This window comes from Emydura macquarii, unplaced genomic scaffold (genome assembly GCF_026122565.2).
Source record: "Emydura macquarii macquarii isolate MOO-44397 ecotype Brisbane River unplaced genomic scaffold, CSIRO-AGI_Emac_v2 contig_1043, whole genome shotgun sequence".
Lineage (NCBI taxonomy): Eukaryota > Metazoa > Chordata > Testudines > Chelidae > Emydura > Emydura macquarii.
Window position 1 is genome coordinate 14,100,029 of NW_027131180.1, and position 27,453 is coordinate 14,127,481.

General features: G+C 38.9%; 1 protein-coding gene across 2 annotated transcripts in view; it reads right to left on the minus strand.

Moving 5' to 3' along the window:
* The window catches only part of EFHC2 (EF-hand domain containing 2), a 76,869-nt gene that overhangs the window by 6,509 nt on the left and 42,907 nt on the right, over positions 1-27,453 (minus strand). For both annotated transcript variants that reach the window (XM_067545315.1, XM_067545314.1), the window contains exons 8-13: positions 24,463-24,628; positions 22,977-23,119; positions 14,339-14,535; positions 10,534-10,667; positions 3,979-4,176; positions 3,166-3,258 (exon numbers count right to left, since the gene is read on the minus strand). In XM_067545315.1, the coding sequence (XP_067401416.1) occupies positions 3,166-3,258; positions 3,979-4,176; positions 10,534-10,667; positions 14,339-14,535; positions 22,977-23,119; positions 24,463-24,628 (931 nt within the window). The remainder of the gene's footprint in view (positions 1-3,165; positions 3,259-3,978; positions 4,177-10,533; positions 10,668-14,338; positions 14,536-22,976; positions 23,120-24,462; positions 24,629-27,453) is intronic.

Here is a 27,453-nt window from a genome sequence, read left to right on the forward strand (position 1 = left end):
AGACAGATAGCTCTTGCTGGTGCCTCTGAAAAATGTGTTCACCTTGGATTACCCCAACATATGGAAGCCTGCTTCACCAATTCATGAGACTGTAGTTCTAAGTGACTCAATCTGTTTACAAACTTTTTTTTTTCTTTCCCTCCAGGAAAGTTGCAACCCAAGTGCTCTTTTTCTAGATAGCAATATTTACAGAGCTGGAGTTCCTTTGTTTTGAAAAACACTATGAAAACGTTAATCTGAGAGCCGCAGAAAGTACTGTATCACTTTGACTTAACTGAAAATTTCTTGAGTACGCTGTGCTGCTACTTCAGTTTGTTTAATAGCTGCTGTGTATTCTGGGTATGAATAAGTGTTTAAACTGGTTACAGGAAAAGATTAAAAAGATTAACACAAGCTGGTTTGTACAACTGGTCAGCATAAGCTAAGTAATGTTGGTGGCTACCCTGTGGTAAATATATTGATTAGCATGCACCTAATAAATGTAAACTGCACTACCAGTCTGTCATAGTGTACTGAAAAACCAAGAAAATGTTTATAAAAGGTTACGTTCTAAATATTAGTACCTGGAGTTCCCTAAGACCACAGTGGAACTAAAAAACATCCGGCAAACAGCTGCAAACTGAAGTTGCTGAACACAGCTCTATTCAAAGTGCATGTAGCTTGCATAAAGTTCAGCTTTATCTTCTTAGATGTATGCACTCATCAACTGTTTTGATCCTCACCACATTGCATGTCGGAATTACAGTAAATTTTGGAAAAACAGGCACATTTCTATGGGCAGAGAATGCCTCAATTGTCCAAACAGCCTTAATGAGTTTTGACTATATACATAATACACCACAGGCAGCTGGACTTGGTGACTTCTTGGGGATCCTTTGAGCCCTGCATTTCTATCATACATCTGAATTAGTCTAACTGAACAGCAGGAGAGCAGCAGCAGAACGGACACAAGGGTGAGTAGGCCTCATGGGTCATTAGGTTCCAGAGGCACCCCAGTTCTGCCCTCCCCGACTGGCAGCTGTCCCCACAGGCTTTCCTGAGTCACAGCTGCCCAGCTTCCAGCTCCCCTAGGAGCCCTCCACAACCACCTCACAGCAGCAGGGCTGAGAAAAATCACCAAGAAGTGTGCATAGCAATTATTTAGCATAAAACCAACAATATTTTTAAAAGCCATGTGATGTATGCAATACAGATGAGTTCATCATCTTATATTTGTAACCTTTGTCTTCCATTTCCTCTAACTGCTTCCTTCCCTCCATTTTATCTTTCCTCATTTCCCGTCTCTGTTTAGTTTGTAAGCCTTTTTGGACAGGGATTGTGCCTTTTTAATTGTCTGTTAGTGCACTTTTAGGTGCACAGTGAATAAATAATACAAATAGGATCAAAAGAAAACAACTTTTCAAAATGCAAATTTTTTATTTTTCAAGCATTTTAATTGCATCTATGTATTAAACAAGCTATTTGTTCCTTGTATGTTTGCATAAATTTAAATAAATGCTACAATAAATGCTGTATTTTACTGGTAGAAACAAATGGGAAACCTCCGCATAGTTTAATTCATCATGGTAAAAAATCTGCACCTGCTCTGTAATTTTGAAAATAAATGTATACCAGCTGGACGTAAAGAATTGCCTCAGCACTTTCAATGAATGCACTGCAACTTCACATTACTGGCCAGGATTCTCTCTCCACTTGCTTATGTTAGATGCTCCTTGGGAAAGAAACCCTGGGTACAAATTTCTTAGGCTCAGTGAAGCCAATAGCAAAACTCCTATTTACTTCACTGTGGCCTTACTCTGTTTGATAAGTGCCATGGACACCTGCAGCATTATATACAAATGTTCAATAACAGATATTTATGGGTACTACTTTTTTAAATAGAAAATTAAAAGTTATTTATTGTTTAACTTCAGAAAAAACTGTAAGCTGTAAGATACATAAACAGCTTCTTCAACTATTCAGGTAATATTCATTCATGTGGTCCATTTCATAGCTGAAGACCATCCAGATAATGCATTAGCTAAAGCTGTCGGTGTTGTGGGAGTTGCATCATTTTCCTCCTTGATACATTTTATAAATTCAGAAATTTTCACTAGAAATACCCATGGAAACAAAAGTCAAATTCTTCCTCATCCATAAAAACAGATGAAAGGACCTCAGTGATAAGAAATACTGCCTTAGGTTGAACTATGGACTCTCCAGAAGTGAAACTGGCTTTTTCTTAATGATTTCTAGCAGGGGAAAAGAGACGAAAGACCACATTCTAAAACTCATAAAACTAGACAGTTGGCTTCGTTCTGCCTCAGACCAGGGAGCAAGGCCTGATGACTTCTCAGGGTCCCTTTCAGCCCTACATTTCTATCAACAATCTGTGATGGGTGTTCAGATCACCAACTGGTAAATCTGTTTTTACTGTGACCTCTGCCCTCTTGATACAAGGGCACTGAACCTTAGTGCTTTTCTGTTCTTGTCCTCATCAATGTAGCTGGTCAGGGATTTTGCCTCAAAGCATACATGTACAACCAAATTACACACTCCAAGAAAAAATACTGAAACTATTATGTAAATTCTGCATCTGCCAATAATTTCTCTCCCTTTTTTAAAAAACTTAAAATATATATTTCAGATAAGAATAACAAAAAAAAGTAATATAGGAGTAACAAAGAAGGACTTTGTATCTACTAGTAATACAATCTATATGATTCATGAATTTTTCCACATTATTTATCCTGGCATCTTTCTCAGATCATATATAGTGTACTTACTTGAGATATTAGGTTGTTTTCCAAACCAATACAAGGAGAAAGTGAATGCAAAATGTGAATTTCCCACCCATTTATCCCAGATGATAAACATTAGTAGTTAATTCCTGTAAGATTATTCATTATATAGAATACATACATAGTCTAGGTGATCTTTTCGGCCAATGAAAAATGCAGCAATTCTCTTCCTTGTTAATTCCAAATGTTTAACAGTATGAAGTCTCAAAGGTGTGCATGGAAAGAATCAGCACCATAGCACATACACAATTGTGGGAACTGCTGAAATTCTTAGAAAAATATTTCTACAATGTATATTAAATACTCACCTACCATTAAACATGTACTACATTATAGTGCAAGTGATTTATACTCACATACAGCATTTTATCTGGCTATGACTTACATGGTCAGTAAAGCTTGCAGAAGATCATCAGCCAATGGCAATCTGAAGGATTTGCAAATAGTCCTGCATTTCTCATGGGGCAGCAACCCACATCTGCACAAATAGAAAATGAAGTGAAAAAATATCCTTCATGTCTTCTAACTTCACAGATTTAACAACAAGGAAAGAAAATGTATATTCCAAATGCATGTATTTGTGAATAAAGAAATAATATAAAACTTGTTGAAAATCTATGGGTAAAAATGAAAATCATATTTCACAAAACTTCACTTTTGCATAACAGGAAAAACATCAACACTTTACCCATGTAGACCTCTTCCCCTCAAGTATTTAAAACACTTGTTTACTACAGACTTCAGGTATATATTTACAGATTTTTAATTCTAAATCCCTAATCCCACAAAATCAGAAGGACAAATAGTATATGTAAGTGATGATTTTGAATTAACTAAAAATCCCAGATATTTTATTTTAGTAATTTTCTACTTTTCCTCCTAGATTAAAAAAATGTTTTTCTTCGGTTACAGAACCAGGAACAGAAGCACAGGCTTCTCAATACATTTGAAATAATGGAGAATCCATCAGCAAATCAAAAAGGAAAGAAAAAAAAAGGACAGAGAAGCAGTCTTGTTCTCATCCATCCTCAAATGGCTCCTACCAGAAACCAGATCCTTTAATGCATCCATATGATATGCTAGGCAAGAGACAGACAGAACTTGGGTCTCCAAGCTAAGTTTTATCAAATCACGAACCAGCTTAAAAAAAAAAAAAAAAGAGATAATTATTAGCTTGAATCAAAAACAGAAACCTTACTTTTCACGGTCAGTGTATACAAAGGTAGCAGACAGTTGTCCGAAATTCTCAAAGCTATTTTTCTTTAGCTGTTCTTGGGCCACCGCAAGAAGGAAGTTGATGTCCATTTCAATCTCATCTCGCTCACTATAATAACGTCCCACAGTCATAATTTCATGTTCTGACAATTTTCCACCAGTGATATTCACCATCAAATTTCTGTTAGCAAGAAACAAATAAATAAATAACCAAAGCAAAATAGTCAGTTTAAAGCAGAGTATTCAATGTAATTAAGACTACTGTGAAATTAAGTGAGGTACTATACTCAATTTATGATGCTGATATTAAGTCCATATAGTTTTAACATGAATTCAACACTACTCAATAAACTGTTTTAGAAATTACCTACATTTTAAACTCTTTGGGGAATGGACCATTTCTTCCTACCTGTCCATAGAACACCTAGCACAATGCTGGTACTATACAAATAATCGTAATCCTTGAGGTACCTTTCCCCAGTAATGTCCTATTGGAGTTGAACTGAAGATAGTATTTATCGTATCACTGCCTATGTCAAGCTACTGTACAAGATCTTATTTCATCTCATCAATTATAAACTACCTTCTACCGTACTTGATCAGATATTTGTAAAAATATGTGCTATTAATATAACTACATTTATGTGACGTACACAGAAAAATATATAAAATAGGGAAACTGGCAAGGATACTCACAGAAGGGCAGAGTGATAAAGCTAGGTACTCAAACTTGGTGGAGGTGTGAAGTTCCACTCCCCAGCACAGCGGAAGTGCTGTGAAAACTGTCCCCACCCTAGAAGCTCTGATTGTCAGAGGGACAAAAAAATAAGGAGCTGGGCAGAAAGATGTCAGGAAATTCCACCCTCTTCCAGCTGCAAGATTCCTTGGGAAGAAGGAGGGACAGGATGGGCAGTGGCAAAAGTGCTGGGTGGCTGTTACAGGGACACAGCTGGTGGAAAATCAGCTCCAGGCTGGAGCACAAGCCCCAGGGCAGACTGAGTGTATGGTTCCATGGGCCTGTCACACTGCATCTAAGAATTAGCCAGGCCCCAAAGGAGATGCCCCTGATCCATGCCTGATAGACTGATGTTGGTACAGGCACTGTTGCTGATCAAGGTAAACGTTGTTAATAAAACAGAGTATTACTGATAACAGTGTTGGAATGATTTATGAATGAATCCCTCTCCAAAGACACTGGGAGAGGCGACACTGCTTGGAACTCACTACTAGCAAAGGGTATTCCCACCACAGAGGAAATAGGACTTGTAATACAGGCAAATTTATTTCAGAATCTCTATCACAACAAATTCATTTATTTACTTCTTTTAAAACTGCATCATCCTTGGGAAAGGGATTGTATTTTCTTCTGTGTTTAGAGAGCTCTGGCATGTTCTGTGTGCTACTACAATATAAAAATAAGACTGCTATGGCATCAGTGAGGTATGCAAGGAACTTCAGAAGGTGGCTTTCCCCATCCCCAGAGGCAGAAGCAACCTGAGGCTCATAACTATAACATGGACTTTTATAAAATCTCTTCTTAAATCTGGTGTAATCTAACTAGATCATGGCACTACACTTCCAAATGAGCACGAGTTGAAATCACACTTAACCACACTTAATTTTTTTTAAATAGCAAGAATCAGATATTTAAATAGGTTTATATTGGTTAGTCCATGACACTTTTTTATAAATTCCTGGTACGCCTGCATCTTGAATACTACATGCAGATCTGGGAACCCCATCTCAAAAAAGATATATTGGAATTGGAAAAGGTACAGAAAAGGGCAACTAAAATCATTAGGGGTAAGGAAAAACTTCCATATGAGGAGAGATTAATAAGCCTGGGACTTTTCAGCTTGGAAAAGGGACAACTAATGGGGGATATGATAGAGATCTATAAAATCATGAGTGGTGTGGAGAAAGTAAATAAGGTAGTGTTATTTACTCCTTCTCATATCACAAGAACTAGGGGACACCAAATGAAATTAATAGGCAGTAGGTTTAAAAAGAACAAAAGGAAGTATTTTTTCACACAATGCACAGTCAACCTGTGGAACTTCTTGCCAGGGGATGTTGTGAAGGCCAAGACTATACCGGGGTTCAAAAAAGAACTAGATAAATTCATGGAGGACAGATCCATCAATGGCTATTAGCCAGGATAGGCAGGGATTGCTGTTTGCCAGAGGCTGGGAATGGCCAATGCGATGGATCACTTGATGATTACCTGTTCTATTCCCTCTGAAGCACCTGGCATTGGCCACTGTGAGAAAACAGGATACTGGGCTACATGGACCATTGGTCTGACCCAGTATGGCTGTTCTTATGTTCGTCTGTCTTTTTAAAAAAATAGATTACACTGCTAATGTAACTCATAATCTTTTGGTGCAATTAAAGTTCTAGCTCATAGCACCCGTGAGGTACTGGCAGTAATGTTGGAATGTCCTTGATTTGGTACATTGTCCACTGAAAACAGCTGTGGGGTAAATTATCAGTGATCCATAGGGTTTAGCCACAAGACTCTCATTAAAAAGTAGATGGCTGCTGCAGTGCTAAAACCTTGCACAATTCTCTGATAATGTAGCCCTTAACATTCAACAATCAATTCATAGCACAAATGCCCCTCCCCAGACACACACACCCCTCTACCAGCAAATGTAATGGTTTATCTGTTTCTTTTAAATGATTTGCTTTTTGTGCAGCCCTGCCCAAATAAAACTGTTAACCCGTAGCCTATAAAGTCTAAATTCTCAGATCTATTCAATGGAGGATACTGAACACAATGTACTCTCTACTTCGACTCAGTTGATTCAACCTGAATTGGACTGATACTAAGTAACAGAGAAAGACCCTTTATTTACAATGACTGGAGACGGACATGAGGAGAGGACAAGGTGTACACAGCTCCAGATAAATCTTATTTCCAGACACAGACAAACTCAGCATTTGCATTTGAATTGAGTGCCACCATGAAATACAACACTATACCAAAGCTTCGTTCCTCCCTTATTATGTGTTTTACAGTAACAAAATTGAAGCCCCTTGTGCTAGGCACTATACAAACACAATGTAGAAGACTATTTGCACCCCAAAGGGCTTACAGTTAAGACCCCGATCCTTCAGTGATTTAAGCACATGCATAACCTTACATATCTGAGTAGTCACATTGACTTCAGTGGGCCTATTCATATGCGCAACTTTACATCCATGTTTAAGTCTTTGCAGAATCAAGATCTAAATAGTCCTTCCATTTGTTTTCTCAACTCAGACAATGACACTCAAGACGTCAAAGATTTCCTCAACTAAAATTATTTTCTCTTTTGGGTTTTAAGGAACTTCCTAGGGTTGCTATGAGAGTGCTGAAGACTCAAAATTCCAACTTAGAACTGTATTGACTTCTCCTGCCAGGAAACAATGTCAAGTGACATGAATCTTCCCCATGCAGTGTAGCTGTAGCCGTATCGTTCCCAGGATATTAGAGAGACAAGGTAGGTGAGGTTACATCTTTTATTGGATCAACTTCTGCTGATGAGCTCTGTGTGGCTCGAAAGCTTGTATCTCCCACCAACAGAAGTTGGTCCAATAAAAGATGTTACTTCGCCCACCTTGTCTAATGAATTTTCCCTGTAACTTAATTTTACTGCCTTTTAATTTTTTTATTCCATAAAAATGAAGCAGATTGTAATCTGAGATTGGGAGGGTCAGGGAATAAGTTGTAATTAATCACACAAGAAAACTGTTCCAAAAGATGGATGAAAGAGTAACAACTTTAGTAAACCCATGTGATTCTGCTTTGTCTCTCACAGTGACTGGCCCTGCATGTCACTTTCTAAAAACCAGAGGTCAGTATAGGACTAAGACATGGGTGTTTAACTTTTCAGATTGATCTTTTTTCTCTTTAATAAAGCTTTTCAATAGCATGAACAATACCCAGCAGATACTTTCTGTACATTCCATTTATTTATTTCCTGTTTTCTATGCTGTATGATTTGGGGTTAGTAAACAGAATAAAGACATGCTGTAATTATCATTCTGCTTCACTGCATCGTAGCTGAGGGTGTATCTCAGAGTAACTTGAGTAAAATACAAGAGAGGACCTATGCATTATGGAGAAGCTATTTTGACTCATTAGCTAGGCAGATATTAGAACTGTAAACTTCATAACATAGTGAAATTCTTGTCTCATTTTAAGACAAGCAAGGGAGACTGTAGTACTGGGGCATAAACTTTAGAGTCCCTTACAGCTTCAGGCTGCCATGAAAGAGTTTGCATGGACTAAAAATATGCATTTCGTAAAGGCCTATAATTGTGAAATGCTGTGAAAGAGTAAAAGCAATGGTAATATATGAAAGAAAATAAGAAAATAAAAAACATATGTTCCCTCAAAAAAATTCTTTGACTTTTTATAGAAGCAGAGAAGTTTTCTATTTGCTTTGGCACAAAAACATTTTTCCCCTAATGGCAGAAATATTTCTGTGCAATTCTATAGCAATGTATATATCGCAAAATGGAACAAGAAGACATGGTTAAAATATTTCAAATAATTTGCTGTGTTCTGTGTACTAGGACCAGGAAAGCATAAAAGTCAAATGTTTTCTTAGGTACCCCTGCAGCTGTGCATGCTTCCCTGTCAGAACTGGTGGGGTTCCACTGCACAAGGGGGTGCAGAAAGCCAGCAGTTGCAGGTGATGGGCACACCTTGTGAGGTACAACTCATCCCCACAGGAACTCTCTGTGCCTCAGCACTCAGGAGGTAGAGGAAGGCAGGCCTGTGGTGGTCCATGTGAGAGGTGAGGCTAGAAGAGCCACTGATTTCTGAATCTTCCTCTCCTGTCACACTCACAGAGGAGGCTATTGAAGCCTCGCTGCTTAAAGAGTGGACCACAGAGTGGCCCCACAGCATTGGGGAGAGAATGCATCTCATTCCACACCCCCTGCACATAACACCACACACGCTCAGGCTGTTCACCGCTGCCTAGAATTCAGGCCTTAAAGAATACAGAATAAGCTTACATGTAATAGAGGCTACACCTGCTACAATCAAAACTTTTCCCCATTATACGTAAGTGCAGTCAGTCCTTCTAAAGCCTGCCCCTCCAATTTGGTAATATAAGTGCTAGAGACTTTGACACATTAACAGTGCATGGCAGAAAACAACCAAGTATTTCAGATGATTAGCTCATAATTTGGACTGAAACAAATATTTAATGATCAAGTTATTTGATCATTACTGGTTATGTGCAATAAACTGTTTACTGAAATAGTAAGGTTTTTCAACATATACATCAACTTGGTTTCTTGCCCTTACTGTAGTAGTAAGACTACACATTTCAATGCATTTTATGGTCTAATATCTTGATTTTGGTCATGGACCAACACCTATTCGATCTCAATAAAATTTCTAACATTGAACCTTGAGTATCTTGAGCAAAAAGAAGATGTCACTGACTTCTCCTGGTATGAATCTTACCTCTCTAGATGCTCAATTTTCATTACTGAAGATGAGTTTTCTTTCTTTCCTTGATGCTTCTACTATGAAGTGTTACAAAGACCTGTCTTTGGCCCTTTTCTTCTCATCTATATATCTTCTAGTATATTTCATCAGAAATTTCTATCTGAGTTAACATTTCTGAGTGGATGACATCCCATGCGACATTTCTTTATCTTCCATTTATCCACCCCTTATTTCTAAAGCTCCTGATTATATCATCATATAACACTACTCATAGTTTGAAAAATTGAAGTCCTAAATAAAACAATCTTCTCTGTCCCACATCTTTGACTTTACTACCACCACTCTCCTTAGCTCAGACTCCTTCTTTACCCCAAAGCCAGAAGTCTTGAAGCCAGACTTCATCCTGAATTTAATTTCCCCTTCCACATATAACTTGCCTATAAATTTGCTCATTACCACCTATGGATCTTTGCCTGAGTCCAGACTTCCATTAACCCAGCCTCTGTTCAAATACTTATTCACACTTTAATCACCCTCTGAGTGAACTACTACATTCCCCTTTTTTAAGGTCTTCCTAGTTTGTTTCCTATACTTCCAGGGGCCTGGATTCAGTAACCAGGCTATCATCTTGCTCAAAGAATCAGAACTCAATAAACCCCATTCTCTGTTATTGTTTCCTATCGATCTCTGAATTCAACTCAAAATGGCCTTCCTGATTTTCAGAACTTCCAAATGACTTGGCTGACCCTGTCTGTCTGCCCATGCATTCACCTACTCTCTTGCCTATGCAGTTCCAGTCTCCACAGAGAACAGTCACATTCATTTGTGCTGTCCACGCAATTAAAAAAAAAACTCTCTTGTTCTAAGCCAGAGTTCTAAGCCTTTTCTTTAAATTTCATCTGAAAACCTTCATTTGTATTGCATTTCACACAAAATCCTAAAATCAGTGGGAATCAAACACTAGTCATCTATCACTTAGCAATTATTACACAACTGTGCAAAGAGCTTCAAGAAACAGCAATGCTCTGTACATTTCTTGGAAATCATCCTAAGTAAAGGTTAAAACTGAGACTCCCTCATTCTTACCTGAAAGGGTCATATTCAATCACCTTGGTGTGTTCAGGATCAGTGGCTGCAAAAATCTGCTTGATCTCTCTGGAACTAGGTTGCCCTATAGCCTTCAGTTTGTTCAGGATGAGGTTGATATTGGCCACTGGGAACTTAATGGGGTGGCGGGGGGGGGGTGACAGAAAACATATATTACATACTGAAAGGCATTACTTAGTTAATGTATGCTCAGTGTTATACACGCTGTATCATTGCTAATCATTATTATCCTTCTTGTTTCATCTCAAATATACAATACATATCAAAGCATTTTCTATGTGAGTTTGGGGAAAAGCCAACCGCTGAGAAAATGTGCTTTTTACTGAAAATTTAAAACGTTCAATAAATGTACTTATCTGTTATATCTTCAAAAGGCTTAAATTTTAGTTACTGGAAATGACACCCTGCTTTGCTTCAATGCAATGTCAAAGCAGGTAAAGGTACATTTTAAAGCACAAGTCTAAAAATTACCTTTGCCCTCACCGCCCGCTGCTGCATCCCACTTAATTCTTGCTTAATACATATGATCAAGGTAAAATAAATCTTTTCATCCTTTGTTTTGGTGAACAGCTCACTGCCGTTCCAGTGTATATGCTCAGTAATATAAACTTGTCACTCACACTGAGTTCAACACTGATTGTATTATTAGGAACCAATTTTTCCCAGAATGTAAGATGAACATTTATTTCAACAAGTGACTTTCTTCCCAACTAGGCCATTCCAATTAGACTTGAGCAGTTAAGCTTCAAATCCAGTATTCAGCTTTACTATGTCAAAACCCTGTACCTAATTTGCTTGCTACTCTTAAAAGTGTGTAGTCAACAAGAAGTTTGATTTTTATTTTTTGGAATAGACAATTAATCATTTAACAGATGCAATCAAGTTGCAGAAAGCCAGACGTGCTGTGCTGCAGAACATAAAGTATAAAGAAACAAGTTGAAAATTGTTTTCTCCCATTTAATACACAATGTTTTTTGTGTAGCAAATATTGAAATTAGATAAGGCTGGCAGTTAAGGATCTAACTATGAGAGACATTGGGCCTGACTCCCAGTTACATTTAGTATAACTGAGAGTCAGGCCCAGTGTCTCTTAGGACTCTTTACATCACTCTGGTTGTGTCAAGGGCTCTAAAAGTGAGTGTATCTTAAGAACCTTATTCCCTGAGCAGTGCAAAGGGGCCTTAGTGTAATTAATAATCACCAGTTTGAATTAACCTACCTGCTAGACAGGACCTCCACAGCTTGTCACTTAGGGTTTTTCTACATAAACACTTACTTTGCAGAAGGTGGGGTGTGAATCTACCCTGCACTAGCCTGTCATGCACTATCAGTCTGTCTGTACCCTGCTGATGCGCATTAACAGTTCATTCATGTGCTTTGATTTAATCTCTTCAACTTGGCTAAAATATGTGGAGCTATGTGGGAACTGGAATTTCTAATTGGTGGGAAATTCTACAATTTCTAACTTTGTTTTCATTCCGAATTGGAACAAAACCAAACAATTTCAAAATTTCCTACAAAATGAAAAATAAAATAATTTTGCATCAATCAAAATGATTCCTTAGATTATGACTTTTTACTTTTTTATATTTTATCGTATAAAAATAAAATAAATGAAAATCAAAATGCTCTGTTCCAAAAATGTAGAAATGGAACATTTGAACGTTATTCAAATGTTTTGTTTGTTTTTTAATTCACAACAAAATTTCATCACAATCAACATATTTCTGCAGAGAGTTTCTGTTTTGGCACAATGGCATTTTGTAATGGAGAAATGGTCAGTCGGAATGTTTTTGTTCTAAAAACAGATACTGATGAGGAAAGCAATCACAGCAAAGGAAGGAAACAGAACTAAAGGTTAAAGGAATACTGAATTTAAAAATAAAGGGATTCAGAATAATCTTAAAACTCTCTTCATCTAGAGTGCATATATTTTTCATCTGTTTATCTCCAATGTTTATTGGAGTCCCTTACATTTGCTCAGGTAAGTGAAGCACCTGGCATGAAGTACTCTGACTGGATCATTGTGACAAATGAGTACACCTAATCCTACTACTCAGTATTCAAATGCCATGAATAAATCACTTAGGCAGCAATAAAAAAAAAAAAGTCTCATCATCTGTTTTAAAATCTTATCTGCAAGAATAATAGTTTTCAAAACTCATTTTAAAAGGATTGTTTTCTCATTGTTTCTTATTCACATTCTGCAGATTGTAATGCTGATATATGCATTCACTTAGTCTGAAAAACTAGGATCTCATTTATTTGCTTAGGGATTAATCAAATGCAAACAGCAGCTCCAAAGAACATTTGTAGTTTAATGGTGCACTGTATATTTTGGAACATAGTTTAGTTATGATACTAGGAGTACAAACAAATTGCAGGGAATAAGAGGCGTATACAGCTTTTATTTTTTATTAATATGTAACAGTTAAAACACTTTATATCAATAAGCAATCTACAAACAAATAACCCTTATTCACCAAGTCAGGGTTATGTTAGTATCCTTATTTTACAAAGAAACAGAGGCTGAAAATCTGTTTGTCTCACTCAGATGAGTAGTGCATGGGGCTCAAAGGCATTAAGGGCTAGACTGGATCTACCTTTACCATGACTGTGTAGTGGAATAAGGATTTCTACCCTCCCACATAAAACAGTGTTAGACCTACCCACCTCTTGGATCTGGATCTTCAGCACAGCAGAGTCCTTGAATGGCTGCTTCTCCCCTCCCTTCCCTTTCAATGAGCAGGTGGGTAGGCAATAGATAAAGACCTGACTAGACTGACTCCCTCCACCCCCACACAAGATGGCTGGACACAAGGCTGGAGGGCAATCCTGTTTCCTGTTAAGGACTGATGCAGTGTATTGCTTACCCTCCGCCATCTGCCCTTGTGGGAAAGGGCAGCTTTGGAGAAATAGTGACTCAAGACACAATGAGTCTGAGACACATTTCCTTCTGTGCAACGTATAAGTTGCATTGCTTGTGGTGGAGCTCCAGAACAGTGCCTAATGGCACAATCTGGCCATAAGCAAGTGCTCAAAGTCACACAGCAGTGTGAGTATGGCAGAGCAGGGATTAGAACTCAGGAGTTCCTGATTTCACACATTCTTAACATGTGTTTTAAAATAATTTCAGAATAATGTTTTCAACACTTTAGAGAAAAGACTTCCCAAATATGTACAACTACAATTAGACAGTTATGTCATCAGAATCTCCATATCAAGTGTCTGATTCTGCACAACACACCCAGCCCAGTAGTCTAAAAGCACACCCAAAACACTCTTAGTAGCAGCTTGTTTTTATCTTCTCCCCTGAGTTATTGTTTCTGCCATTGCCTCATATGACAACTGCTGTGGGAAGAGGCAGCCAAAACAACTATGAGATACCCTTGTGATTTTGGTTAATGTTGACTCTGTTATCAGGACCATATATAAATTAACTGGTACAGTAAAGTATGTATCATCAGCTTTTCCCCTGCCTCTGCTAATTATTGCTTCCCTTTCTGAAAACAACACCACTGTCAGCAGATCACTGACACTGAAGCTGTGAAGTGAATTTGTGATATTTGTGACAAAGCAAATGATCAGATAGAGGTATACAGTATATAGAAATAGACAGGCAGTGAAACGATCAGACTGTTAAAATAAATAATTAATTATAGTTCAGTATGCATTTGGGTGTGAAGAAACAGGGTAAACTTGGTTCTGAGAAAAATATTGTATAGATAAGATACTGAATGCATAGTCCTGAAACACAAAATAAAGTAGCAAAAGCCTGATTCACCTCATCTGCATGCTTCTCCATATAGTTGAAAGCATACTCGTCAGCATCCACCAAAAGAAAGTTGTGACCATGGAAACAAACTTTGGCTCCAACAAACAGATCCTGAGCTTTGAAGTACTCAGACATCTCACTCTTAAACAGCTCCTGCCCAGGCTTCTTAATACGACTTCTTTCCAGGAACTTCCCACCAAGTATTCCTGGAGGAATAGAATTGTAAATAACTAGCTGTACTTTGTTCTTTTGTTTTTAAAGATTCATTTTCATCTTCATCTCCCATAACATATTCTCTCTCTCTCTCTCTCATTCCTAAAAGGGCCATCAATACGAGTGCCCACAGCAATAATAAAACTGTGCACATTCCATGACACGTGTTCCTTTTAATGTCTGCCAAACACCTTCCTTTTCATGAAATTGTAACAGAAATGTGCCTTTTCTAATGGTTTCAGCAACCCAGAACCTGTACTGGGAACTTTGGGAAGTGTACAATGCAAGCAATTGCCCTTGAACTGCCCAAGCCAAATACAACTTTGGATAAGGAGAAAGTTCTATTAATATATACTGAATTTTTGGTTTACCGTTATTCCAACTTCTTTTTAAGAGCTCATGAATGTGAAAAACAGAGGACTGAGGTAGCACTAGCTTTCCCATACAGCTCTTCCAACGCAACTTAATTCTGATCTGTTTTCCTTTGTAAACTTGATGTGCTCATGGTAATTTTGTTTTCATATATAATGATTTTATTCACATCAATGGGAACTGAGTGTGTGGTTGAAGAGCACTGTGTGACTTGTACTATATGGAATGGGATTTTAAAATGTAAATTAAAGTGCCAAGTACAAGTGCAAGCAGGGCAGAATGGGTACCATTGTTTGCAAAGCCAAAGTGACTAGCATGTAAAATACTAGACGGAATAGGGCTTTCTTTTGAACTGATTTACTATAGTTCTGCAATGCACAGAAAATCTGCATCACATTTCCCAAGTTCTAGAAAACAGTTTGTCAAGTGTTATGTTTTGTCAAGATATGTTACCATATTAAATGTGCACTACGCTAATTCTGTAGTGCCTGGGCCTCATTTCCTGTTTATATCTGACCTTTCAAACCAAAAGCCAAAAAGCATACTTTTGTAACATTTTATGATGTCTTACATATTCTGTAGTGATGTAAGTCCAATAAAAGGCTGATGGACAGTGTAATAAAATGCCATTTACAGTCAAAATTGTAAGTGAATGTGAAACCCAACTACTTATTAAACAAGAGTTTGGATCAGATGTCTTACTTAATTGCTTTACTAACATCATAAAAGTGAAAGAAAAAATACATTTAGGTAATGATCAGGGTCTAGCTTAAACCGAAAAAAAGCATACAAATTCAAAGTTAAGGATGGAACTCTGAACTTAATACATTCCTTTTCACCTAAACATTGCAGCACATAGGATACTTTAGAATCATAGGGTTTTAGAAGATGTATTCAATACTTAAGCACAATTGGTTTTTCTTGGTGTCTGGCTGGTGAGTCTTGCCCACATGCTCAGGGTTTAGCTGATTGCCATATTTGGGGTCAGGAAGGAATTTTCCCCCAGTGCAGATTGGCAGAGGCGCTGGGGATTTTTCGCCTTCTTCTGTAGCATGGGATTTGAGTCACTTAATGGTAGATTCTCTGTACTTTGAAGTCTTTAAACCAAGATTTGAGGACTTCAATAACTCAGTCATAGGTTAGGGGTCTATTACAGGAGTGGGTGGGTGAGCTTCTGTGGCCTGCGTTGTGCAGGAGGTCAGACTAGATGATCATATTGGTCCCTTCTGACCTTCAAGTCTATGAGTCTGCAATTTCAGCCCTGAGTGCATTTCCCTCAGTGTGTGTGTTTAAATTAGAAATTTACCTAAATGGATTTGTCTGATTTTGTTTTAATTTTTAAAAGTAGTCCTTTTCTAGTAGTGTAAACAAAAATGAAAATAACAAGGACAGGATCAGGTTAAGGACTTTAGGTTGAGATCAGATGAGCAATTTCAGTGGAAATCTACAAGAAGCAGACTCAAAATAAACACCAACAAAAAAGTCTTTCACGGAAATCAGACCAGTCCTTGGGTTATAGTCTCCTGCATGGGAGCCAAAGGTCTCAGATTTTGCCCCCCTTTTCAACAGAAGCTTCAAAATGTCCAAAATTTTCCATTTCAAATTTAATTTGCAATATATTAATAATGGGTTGCTTCTCCTCCTGTGATTTTCAGGATGCTGAGAAAAATTAGAACAACTTTAAGGTTTTAGTTTTAGTTTTGCAACTCCAAATAGTTTAACTTGCCTATTAACATCAATTTCTAAAATTAAAATAGGAAAAAATAAGCATTTTGAATCTGAGTAGAAGAGGGATGATCAGGCTTTCATTTAAAAAAAAAATAATTGACTGTTATTGCCTGACTCCCATCTGGTCTAAAGTCATTATTTTCCCCTACTTAGACCCATTCTAGCCCCGCCTCCCTCCCAATGCCTACGTGTCCCTCCCACTCTCTTCCTCCAATCCCTGGCCCTTTGCCCTTATCCTCTTCCATCTGTGACCTCCGCCACTCCTCCTCTCTCATTCTTAATATCTTGATTCTCTCAGCTAGCTTCTTTTTCTTGGCCTTCAAACATACTTATGTCTCTGCATCTTGAAAACTAAATCTTCCTCCACTTCTCCCACCTTTCCAGTTTACAGCTTACCCTGTCTCCCTAATCCCCTTCATATCCCAGCTCCTCCTGTTGCTTCTACTTCCATTTCCTCCTCTGTTCCACAGAGACTACTCTCACTAAGTCAGTCTCCAATTAGCTTTTTTTTGGCCAAGTCCAAATATCTCTTCCCCAGTCTCATCCTCCTTGACCTCTCCATCCTGCTTGTCCTTTCTACTATGTTCAACACTGTTGACCAGATCATCCTTCTCAACTCTCTTCTACTTGGGATTTCTGAACTCATGTACAGATAGTCATTTCAGATACTTGATTGGGAGTGCTCCCTCCAGTGTCTCCTTTGGAGGCTCCACCTCCTCTTTATCCCCTCTCAATGTCCGAATTCTGTCTTTGCCCCCCACCCCACCATCCTCTTCTTCCTTTGCCCTTTATGCCTGGGTAACCTGATCCACTCAATCTTTATGCTAATGACTCACAGCTCACTCTCTCTCTCTCTCTCTGCCAATGACTGATCCCCCTATTTTTCCCTTCTCTCACAAGAGCCTGTCCTCTCCTGAGTGCTGGTCTCTGAGCCTGGAATGGTCTCACTGCTCTGGTAAGCCATGCAACCTTCCTTACTACATACCTTCTCCAAAACACACTGCTTTTCACAATCCCTCGAACAACAATCCTCAAATTCCCTTTAAACAATTTTAAAGGTAATTATCAAAACAAAAAAAGACCACCTATGAACTAATACAATAGGTAGTGCAGCACCCAAGCAAACCCATAACCTTATTCTGTGTATTTCTTCTTCCCTGTCTCCCTCCCTTTCCCTTGTTTGTTGTTCTCTTTCCAGTGTCTTCTGCTGTCAATTTAGCTGACTGAGCTGGACATCATGTCTTTATTTGCTATGTGAATTGCCATGTTGCCTATAACACTATACACTAATGTTTCATAATAAAATCAGGATTAAACAATAACAGCAGGAACTTTAAGCACCAGTATGGATAAAAGATTTGTGCATGCATTCGCATTTAAAATACCACCTAAAATAAACAAAATCCAAGGCAATGGGATTTGTACCAGCATCCTCTCTATGGATATAACATATATGGAAGCATAGGTAACTGTTACTATAGAAAGTTTGACTGAAATTAGTTATGGATCTAATGTGTAGGATGGAACACTAACACACAGTCAGAAGTGTGAAAGCTAGAAGCTATGGAACACAGGTGGAGCTCCTTTCTAAACTGAATTTTTGCCTCCACAACATGGTGTGTGGGGCCAGGTCATGGAATATATAGGAACAACACATCATATGAAAAAATATATGAACACCACACATATGAAAAAACAGGTAGAGGGAGGTAGAGGGATGACCTGAGTTAAGTGAAAAACAGAGACCACTCCAGTAAAAATTTAGGGTGAGGTTTTACTGACACCCTGTCTTTATGGGGGCCTTGCTATCAAGTGCTTGTATCTCCCAAACCCTTCGGGCCAGTGTTACTGCCACCAGAAAAGGTATTTTAATAAAAAGGTGAAAGGGAGAACATGTGGTAATTGGCTCAAAAAGTGGGACCATTAACCCCAATCAGTACAGTATTTAGATCCAGAGGAAGGGGAGGTTCTCTGACTGGATGATGTAAAAACCTAGCTATCGTAGGGTATGAAAATGTAAAATATCAGTGAAGTGGAAGGTGGAAAACTGAGATGGCTGCTAGGTGAACCCTCCGGGAATTTACTGACAGTCCAGAGCTCTTTAAAGATAGAAGGTAGCCCAGTATGTCTGGAATCTGTTCCAGGGATGGGGATAATTGATGCTGCACCCAGATTATGAATCTCTTCCATTTAGCAGCATAAGTATGCCTCATAGAATATTTTCTATGCGGATTAGGATGTTTTATACTTCAAATTAATTGGATCTTTCCACTCAGGTCAGCCAGTCAGCACCCATGCCATAAGGTGCAGGGAACGAGGATCCAGATGGAGGGTCTGACTGGGTCTGAGATATTACATCTGGCGGGAGAGGCAATTGTATTGGAGGTTGGATGGAGAGATTCTTTAGGTCTAACTATCAGAATGGTCTCAGTCATGCTGAAGCTACAATCATCCTGGTCGAATCTTGCCTGAGCTTCCTGAGAATGCTCACGATAACTGAAATGGTGCAGGAGTATAAAACCCTGAAGGACCTCAGTGTGGTATGGAAATCCTTCAGAGAGCGTACAGCCTCATCTGCTTTAGCACTGAGGAGTTCACATCCCTTGGATGGGAGATCCTCAATTGCTATTTGAGTTTCTTTAGGGATTCCTGAAGAGTGGAGATATGAGGATCCCATAGAACAATTGAGGTCACCATAGATCTAGAAGCTATACCTGCAGCATCAAGGGCTGCTTGTAGCGATATGTATAATACGACCTGACCTTCAGTAACAAGCAACTTAAATTCTTCCCTATTGTCTTAAAGAAGCCTGTCTGCAAATTTAGTCATGTAATTCCACTTCAGATTATTATATTTCGGCAACAAGGCTTGGTAGTTGACAATTCTCATGTGAAGTAATTTTCCTCATCCAAATAAATTTAATTTTGGGGGGTTCCTTGTCTTTTGATTTGCTTTGTGTTGCCTTCCATGTGATCTCTCATTCAGCACAAAAATGACCAATGATCCCAGCCAGTGTGTATAAAATTGCTCAGTGCTCTGGGAAGGCACTTGATAGTGATGATCTGAGCTCTTTGATGCTGATACCTAACAGGCAGGTGTCTGCCAGACCAATTTAGCAGACTCTAAAAGTCCACCTGCAATGGGCATTGCAAGACATCCAAGTATTGACCCGTGTAGCATGGCCAAAAGCTTGTGTGATTTTTTCTGTACTGCCTCAGTTGGAAGCTCCAGTGTGTTAATTATTCGGTGTAACAAGTCCTGGAATATCTCATAGCCATCTGGGGTTGAGGTAGATGACTCAGGGACTACAATCTCATGCAGGGATGAGGAGGACATGTGAACTGGGCTAGCATGATCCTCTGCTTGAGATTCTGACCAGAACCATGAACTCTCTATGCAGCTGGCAGTGGAGCAGAGTGGGTCGGTGGAGGCAGAGACAGGGGTCTAATCCTGGATTGGGAGGCAGACACTGGACTTCTAGCACGATGCTTTCCTCCCGGAGCCCAATACAGCCAAAGGTACTGTTAAGCCTCGGACACAGGTGGCCAAAGGAGAGGATACCAGAGAATACTATCCCACTTTCAACTTCTAGGGAACAAAAATCAACCCTTGACCCCTCTCACATGTGTGCTGCCTGAATATCTTGACCCCAGGAAACAAACTGGTCCAACCTCCCTACTGCCTTTAGAGCCTGAGGAGGAGAATGAATAGTCGTCCTGGAGAGGACGAGCTGGACCAGCTGTTGTGCTGGGAGCAACTCTAGTCTGTGCGCTGATTGGTACCGCTCATGTACCTGGTACCGGTGACAGAGCAGCAGTCGGTGCCGGAGGAGGCCGTTTCATCACTGCTAATAGTTGGGAGTCCAGCACTGAAGAGACCAGTAGGTCTTTGAATGCTATATAGGATTCCCACACCAAATATGTGGGTACCAAAGACAGGTGAGTAGATGGTAGACGGTCATGGTACCAGGAATATTAGTATCGGAGACATCAGGATTTTGGTGCCTTTTCCTCTGAAGTTTGAGAGGATTCATGGCTCCTTGAGGTAGAGGACAGAACTATTTTCCCTTTGTGGGCCCAGTTCTCTTTCCTTCCTCTGTACCCTGAGATTTTACCAGACAAGAAGAATAGATTTTTAGGAGCAGCTATTATTAATCATTATTAAACATGTTTACTTTGAACAGTGTCTACCACAATGAGGTCCTGGTCTGTGACTGAGGTTCCTAGGTGCTATGGTAATAGTAATAAAATAATAATAACAACAACAACAACAACAACATGGTGGTGTCTAAGGGATGACAAAGAATGGACCCCATTGTGCTAGGCACGGTACAAACCCAGAGTAGTAGGTGGTCCTTGACCCAAAGAGCTTACAGTCTAAATAGACAAGACAGAGACAGGGTGGGGATGGAGTCGCACACGGCAGCAGAGTGAATAGTCGTTGACAGCAAATGTTATGTCAATTCCACAAGTTTTTAATTTTTGGAGGTTGATTGTTAGAGGTGTATTAGAAGGGATCGGTTAAATGGAAGGAAAAGGGAAGGGAGAGGGGACATTGAAGGGAAGGGCATGAGGGAGACAGGTTAAGAGGGACAGGTGTGGAGCAAAGCTGAGGTGGAAAGAATGTGAGGGAGGGAGGGAGAGGGAGGTGTTTCTCTGCCCTGTGTGTTTGCCAATCAAACACAGGGCAGAGAAAGTACAGTTAAAACTGTGGAAAATTCTCCAAATGTCCAGAGGTCCCAGCTTTGGCTGTTTCTGCTCCTACCAGCTGGAGACTCTGGCCTGCTCCTCTCAGCAATTTCCTGCAAGGCCACATGGCAAGGGGAGGCACCACCTGGCTCCTAGTGCCTTCAGAGTAGGGGGAGTTTCCCCTGCACAGTTCAGGGATCAAGAAGATGCTGGGATGAGATATGGCCCTATGGGGCCCCATTTTCTCCCACCGCCAGTGCAGCATTCCCTACTTTGACTGCTTCTGCTCCCACTTTGACTCCATGACTTAAGAAAGCAGCCGAGCATTTTTAGATGAGTGTTAAGAAACTGCTGTTCCAGGTGTCTCGAGGTTTGAAAAGGGATGCACTGACCTCTCCAGGAAAAATATTTTCAGAGGAGACTCCCTAACTCTTTGGGTTCCACAGAAAATGATTTATAGATGGCACGTGAGTCTGTTATGTGCACCTCACTCAGACACAGCAAGTGTCTGGCGTGCCCATCATTGAGAGGCATTACAGCCCTGCAGGAAGAAGAATTTTTAAAACCTGGAGATTTTTGCTTAGTCATAATGACTGAACTCTCTACCAGAGCTAACTCACAGAAAAACAAAGAAGTGAATTTCCTTCTAAAAGGAAGAAAGGAATTGCTACTAAAAATCTCTAACAGTAACACTATTAAACTAACTAGCTACTAAGTACCTAACTATCCACATCTATTTACATAACAAAGAATAGGCCAAATAGTGAGCAGAGAAACTTGGACACTGCAAGTTCCAACTCATACCCAGGGGAAGTGAGAAGGAAATGTCCTTTTGGCCCTCAGTAAGAGGCACAGGTATACTTGGAGTACAGGCATGGCCTCAAAAAACACTGCTGGCCAAAAGAATTTGGACTTGATTGTACTGGATGCATGCTCACCAAGAGTGAAATATATACGGACAAGAACTTGAAGAACAGACCATTCATAACTAAAAAGGCTGGATAAGCTGTGTCCTTGAATTCAAATCAATGTCACTCTAGACAAGTCAGTAGGATTTCTACTGACACAAGACCAAATTTACCCTTCAAATGCCAATAAACTGGGTATTATTTAAGATATTGTTATGTATATTATAATGGTTTTGTTTTCATTCTATGCCTCTATAATACAATGGAAAACATATAGCTAGCATAATATTGATCCTGCAAGACATACAGAACTTACTGTTTGATTTCCAATGTGTTAAGTTTTTTATGGGCTTATCCCTATTTACCATCAATTACAACAATACAGTTCCTATATGTTATCTACAACAAAAGCGAGTTCCTCTGGGTAAGATTTGCAAACAGAATATGTGCCACCATTTTAAGGCGCCAATAACTTTAAATGGTGTGAAGTGCTGTCCTGCAACAAATGGCTTTATTCCAAGTGTCATAGATTATAAATTAGCATAGCAAACTACTACTAAGGTAAAGCACTAGACCTCCGTCAAGACTGAGAGAAGCAGATGAAGATTGAATTAAAAAGGATTTGCACAGGCTTCCATTAGGACTGACTGAGTTCAGCCGTAGAGCTTAATGATCAATACATATTAATCAGAGCAGGAGAACTCTTGGAATTGCTTGCAGAAAATTACCATCTCTTACCTGTATTTCGCTGTGGTGTCTCAAACACTGAAATTGTATCATCACTCAGAAAATAGGAAATAATGAATTGCCGATCCTTGTCAATGGGATTATCGGTAATATATTTTGCAAGAAAGCGCAGGAGGTGACTTTCGAGGCCTTTTCTAAGAGGGCAAAAGAAGAGGTAAGAAATTCAGTATGTAGTATGACGAAACTTCATCACTTGAAGATGCATTTTGTGAAACAGTTTCTGTTATTCCTGGTCTGGAAGGGAAATGGAATGAAGTTCCCTATTTTTTCAAAGATAATTTTCAGTTTAGGTTTATAAAGGCAGGCCGGGTCAGCCAGATAGAAATGAATTATTTTCAGGGCACAACTGGTTCTCTGATTACAGATTTTGACTGAATTTGTATACAATCTCAATTTCAAATCAGGATCAAAATTTATTTCCAGAAATTTAATTGGGTGGAAAAAAACACTTACAGATGTATTCACTTTCAGACCTAAATACAAATCAAAATACATGTCAGGACCCTCTCCAGGAAATTTAGCCAATCAGATTCCTTTTCCAGGTGGCTATATTTTTAAAATGCAAAAACCACATTAATTCAACAATAGCAAATCTATTGATTTAGAAGTTACTGTTTAAAACATATACAGTAGTTATATAAAATATCACTAAGTCTTCTAATAGTATTCTCCTTTTCTGAAGGCTCTACAAGTGGGTTCATGGACCTCAGATCTGGGACGCAGCTTTGCTTTTCATTCAAGACTCAGAAATCACGGCACAATCCACGTAACCCGCAATGAAAATGAAAGATGCTAATGCTTTCATATTCCTATATCACAACTGTACATGAAATAAAGAAAGGAACTGTCAGGAAATCTCAAGAGAAACAAACGGGAATTACATCATATTTGTGGATCTTCTGAAATTCCTTTGTCTACACTTGGAGCTGGGGTGTGTGATTGCCTGCTCAAATGGACACACTCACACTAGCTCTCATTGAGCTAGCATGCTGAAAATAGTAGTATAGCCATGGTAGCACAGGGAGTGGCTGCAGCAGCACAGGCTAGTCGCCCCAAGTATGTACCCACAGGGTCTGGTTGGGTCGTACTTGGGGCAGTTAGCCTCACCCACCACTGCATGTGCTACCACAAACTACCTTTTTTACTATGATAGCTCAAGGAGAGCTAGCGCAAGTAGGTCTACTTAAGCTGGGACTCACACCCCTATCTCCAAGTGTAGACGTACCCTAAGAGTCTGATCTAACTTCAAATTAAGTCAATGGAGTCTTTGTATTTATCTTAATGAGAATCGGATCAGACCCCAACTTCACAGAAAACAGTAATTGCCTACTTCACAGAAATGCTGAATTTAACGTTGCTAACCAAGTATTAGGACTCCTAATACAACTGACACTTATGTCAGGTAATCACTTAACACTCCTCTCCCCTGCAACCAGGGATGAAAAAAACTGACTGGAATTATCTTTCACTAAAATACCTGTCTTTCTCCATGAATTTCTTGAAATCTTTCTGGGGAGGTTGGGGAAGAAGGCTCAAGCATGAGCAAAGAGAATCTTCTTCAGAGCCAAATCCAGTGTATGGTGGAAACGTCTTTTCTATTTTTGGAGGAGGAGGAGCCTTGAATGGAATTGGGGGAAAATCCTCTATAAGAAAATCAGACAGAAAGATTTTTTTTTCAGATCATGCTATCTATCAAAGATATTGCATTTTTAGTATAGATGTCTATTATAAATATATTTGTGTAACAAAGCAAAACCTCTCTCTTTAAATCATGCCTGCTTCACTATTTATAGGGTGAAATGCAGGCCTCATTGAAATCAATGGCAAAACGGCTATCATAATTTTAATGGGGCCAGAATTTCACCCATGTCCCATGTTTGGCAGAAATCAGTCAATAGTAAGGGAAATATTATTCCTAAACAGAACCACCAAATTTTAAAAACACTTTTCAACTCTTATCCCTTGGGATCATTCCACTATTTAAATTCCTTGCTTGTGATATTTTTCTCTGCTTTTTGTCAATTTCTATGTTTGTATTGGAAGAACTCAGGTGTTTATATGAGTCTTGGTAAGTTTCCAGTCAATTCAGTCCTTATCCCAACTACATCCAAACTTGCTAAATCGTTACTTTTCTAGTCCTTCCCATACCCTACTCTTAAATATTGCCTTAGGTCCAGACTCACTCATCAGCACTACTCCACATCTATGATCCCTTTCTCAATATAAACATGACCAATAACCAGACTGTCCTCTCTTCACATATGCCTTTCATCTCACCAAGCTGTTGTGAGACCCACCCTGATCCCTATATCTAGAGAAAATCCTGCTGCGCCAGTGTCAGCTGCTGCTCTAGCATGCCATGGTTACTCCTCTGAAGCTGTGTTTCACGATATTACAACTTGCAACAGCCATTGAGGCTTACAGCCAACATAAAACCAAGATAGATACTGTCTTGATGGCTATTTTCCCAGTAAATAAAGTTTATTAAACTGGAAGCAACTTTGATAAATGTGGGGAAACAAAAGTACAACACACTAGGCAAATCACCAACCAGACGGATGCCACAGCATCCATGGTCCATGAAGGAACTGAGGGCCCCTGAAAGGCAGTGTACAACAATGGCCACAAACAAACAAAAAATTTTCCCTCTCAAGCATTGGCTCTTCTACCTGGAGTTGGAGAGATTTAATTCAAAATTTTCTCCCCTTTTCATCACAAAAATAAAAGTATCCAGTGAAAATGGTGAAATTTACACACAGTTTCTATAGGAAGAAAAACTGATTTAATGAAAAATGAATTTCTTATCTGAAGCATCCCCAACATTATTGTACTGTAGGTTTGGTTTCAGCATAGGGAATGAGTGAAATGTGGGCCAATTCAAACTTTTCCTGAATTGCTTTTTCAATCTACGTATCTATTCAGAATATGTAAATAAAAGATCACAGCTACCTGCTCTTTTAAATTCAGATTTATCTAATACAAGTTTGTTGTTGAAAAGTACAGCAAGAATTCAAAAGTCAGAATTTCTCCTAAGTATAAGCCCTAAACACAAGAAGCTCATGCGCCATCCTTCTTTCAGCAGTTACTTCTATTGCAACATATCCTGTTAAAAACAAGTTCTTAATGAGAAATGCTAATGACTCCTCCAGTTAAGAGGGGTTTCTAAAAAAAACAACAAAGCAACCAATGTGTTTCCCTCAGAAATTACCTTGCCCTTTCCATGATACAGTGCAGTTAAGACAGTGCTAGTCTGGGGGGCTCAAATCCTAAATCAAGAAATAAATTAAAAAAGTAGTCTCCTGCTTGAAAATTTTCAAAGCAATCTTTCCACCAAAACCATCATTGCAACAGATCAGCATCATATGAGTAAACACATGGCAAAACATTATTTTCTAAATATTATTTATAGCAATATTGACCCTCTAGAAAATTTCAGTGTAGTGTGTGAGGAGTTACACATGTGACTCTAATTAAAAAACGAACACTGTCTATAAGTCTTCGCATACTGAGAAGGGGGGAAAAAAACGTATGTGGGTTTATACGTTGAATTACAAGGTGATCACACATGTATTCTTTATTTGAAAAAGAACTATCAGATTTATGATGTTAATTATTCTCAACTCCACTATCTTTAATTTGTGGAATTTACATAACTAATGGAACACTGATTAAGATCTTTCTTGCACTCCAACAGTGCCACCTAGTGCATGTCTAGTACAGAAGACAAAGAACTACTCAGTTTCACTCTTTTGGTACTCAGCACTTGTACATTTGCTTTAATGTGTCATTCGTACCTGTAATCAACCAATAATATGCATAATATAGCACTAATAAGTCATGATACCAACAAAATACCGTAGCTTTCAATTGCTGTCGTATTTAAGTGTACACTTTCTGACTTCCAGGTCCCATTACATAAAGCCAGTGTAGGCGAGGCTCTCTGTAATTATGTAGTATTCTTGTGTGGTCTTTAACTTTGGCTCTCAGAACCAATTCCTAACAATTTAATGATTTGTTATCCCTGAACTCATATTTTATCTCTATTAAAGTCCTGAAAGTCTGTCACAAAACAGATTAGCAGAAGTATTTTTTGAACGTTTGTAAATATGACTCTTGCTGTAATAATCTGCAGAGTAACTGAATGTTCTTATATGTGCTTCACAAAGAATATTTTGCAAATTAGGGACCAATTCAGATGAAAAAGTAAGTAAAGTCCATTTATTCATGTCTGAATAACAGTAACATCATAGCAGTATTTTCTGAAGCCTTCTCAATCCATAGCTAACTTTCCACACACAGTAGTTGACCTCCCAGTGATCTCCTACACAACACATATCCAACTCCTCTCTGGTCACCCCCTACTATGATGACCTGCTACCATTCCTTCCATGATAACTTTCTTGGGGTTATTTTCATCTCCATACATGATGTGACCAAAGTACATAAGTTTGTGCCTATTGATTTCCAA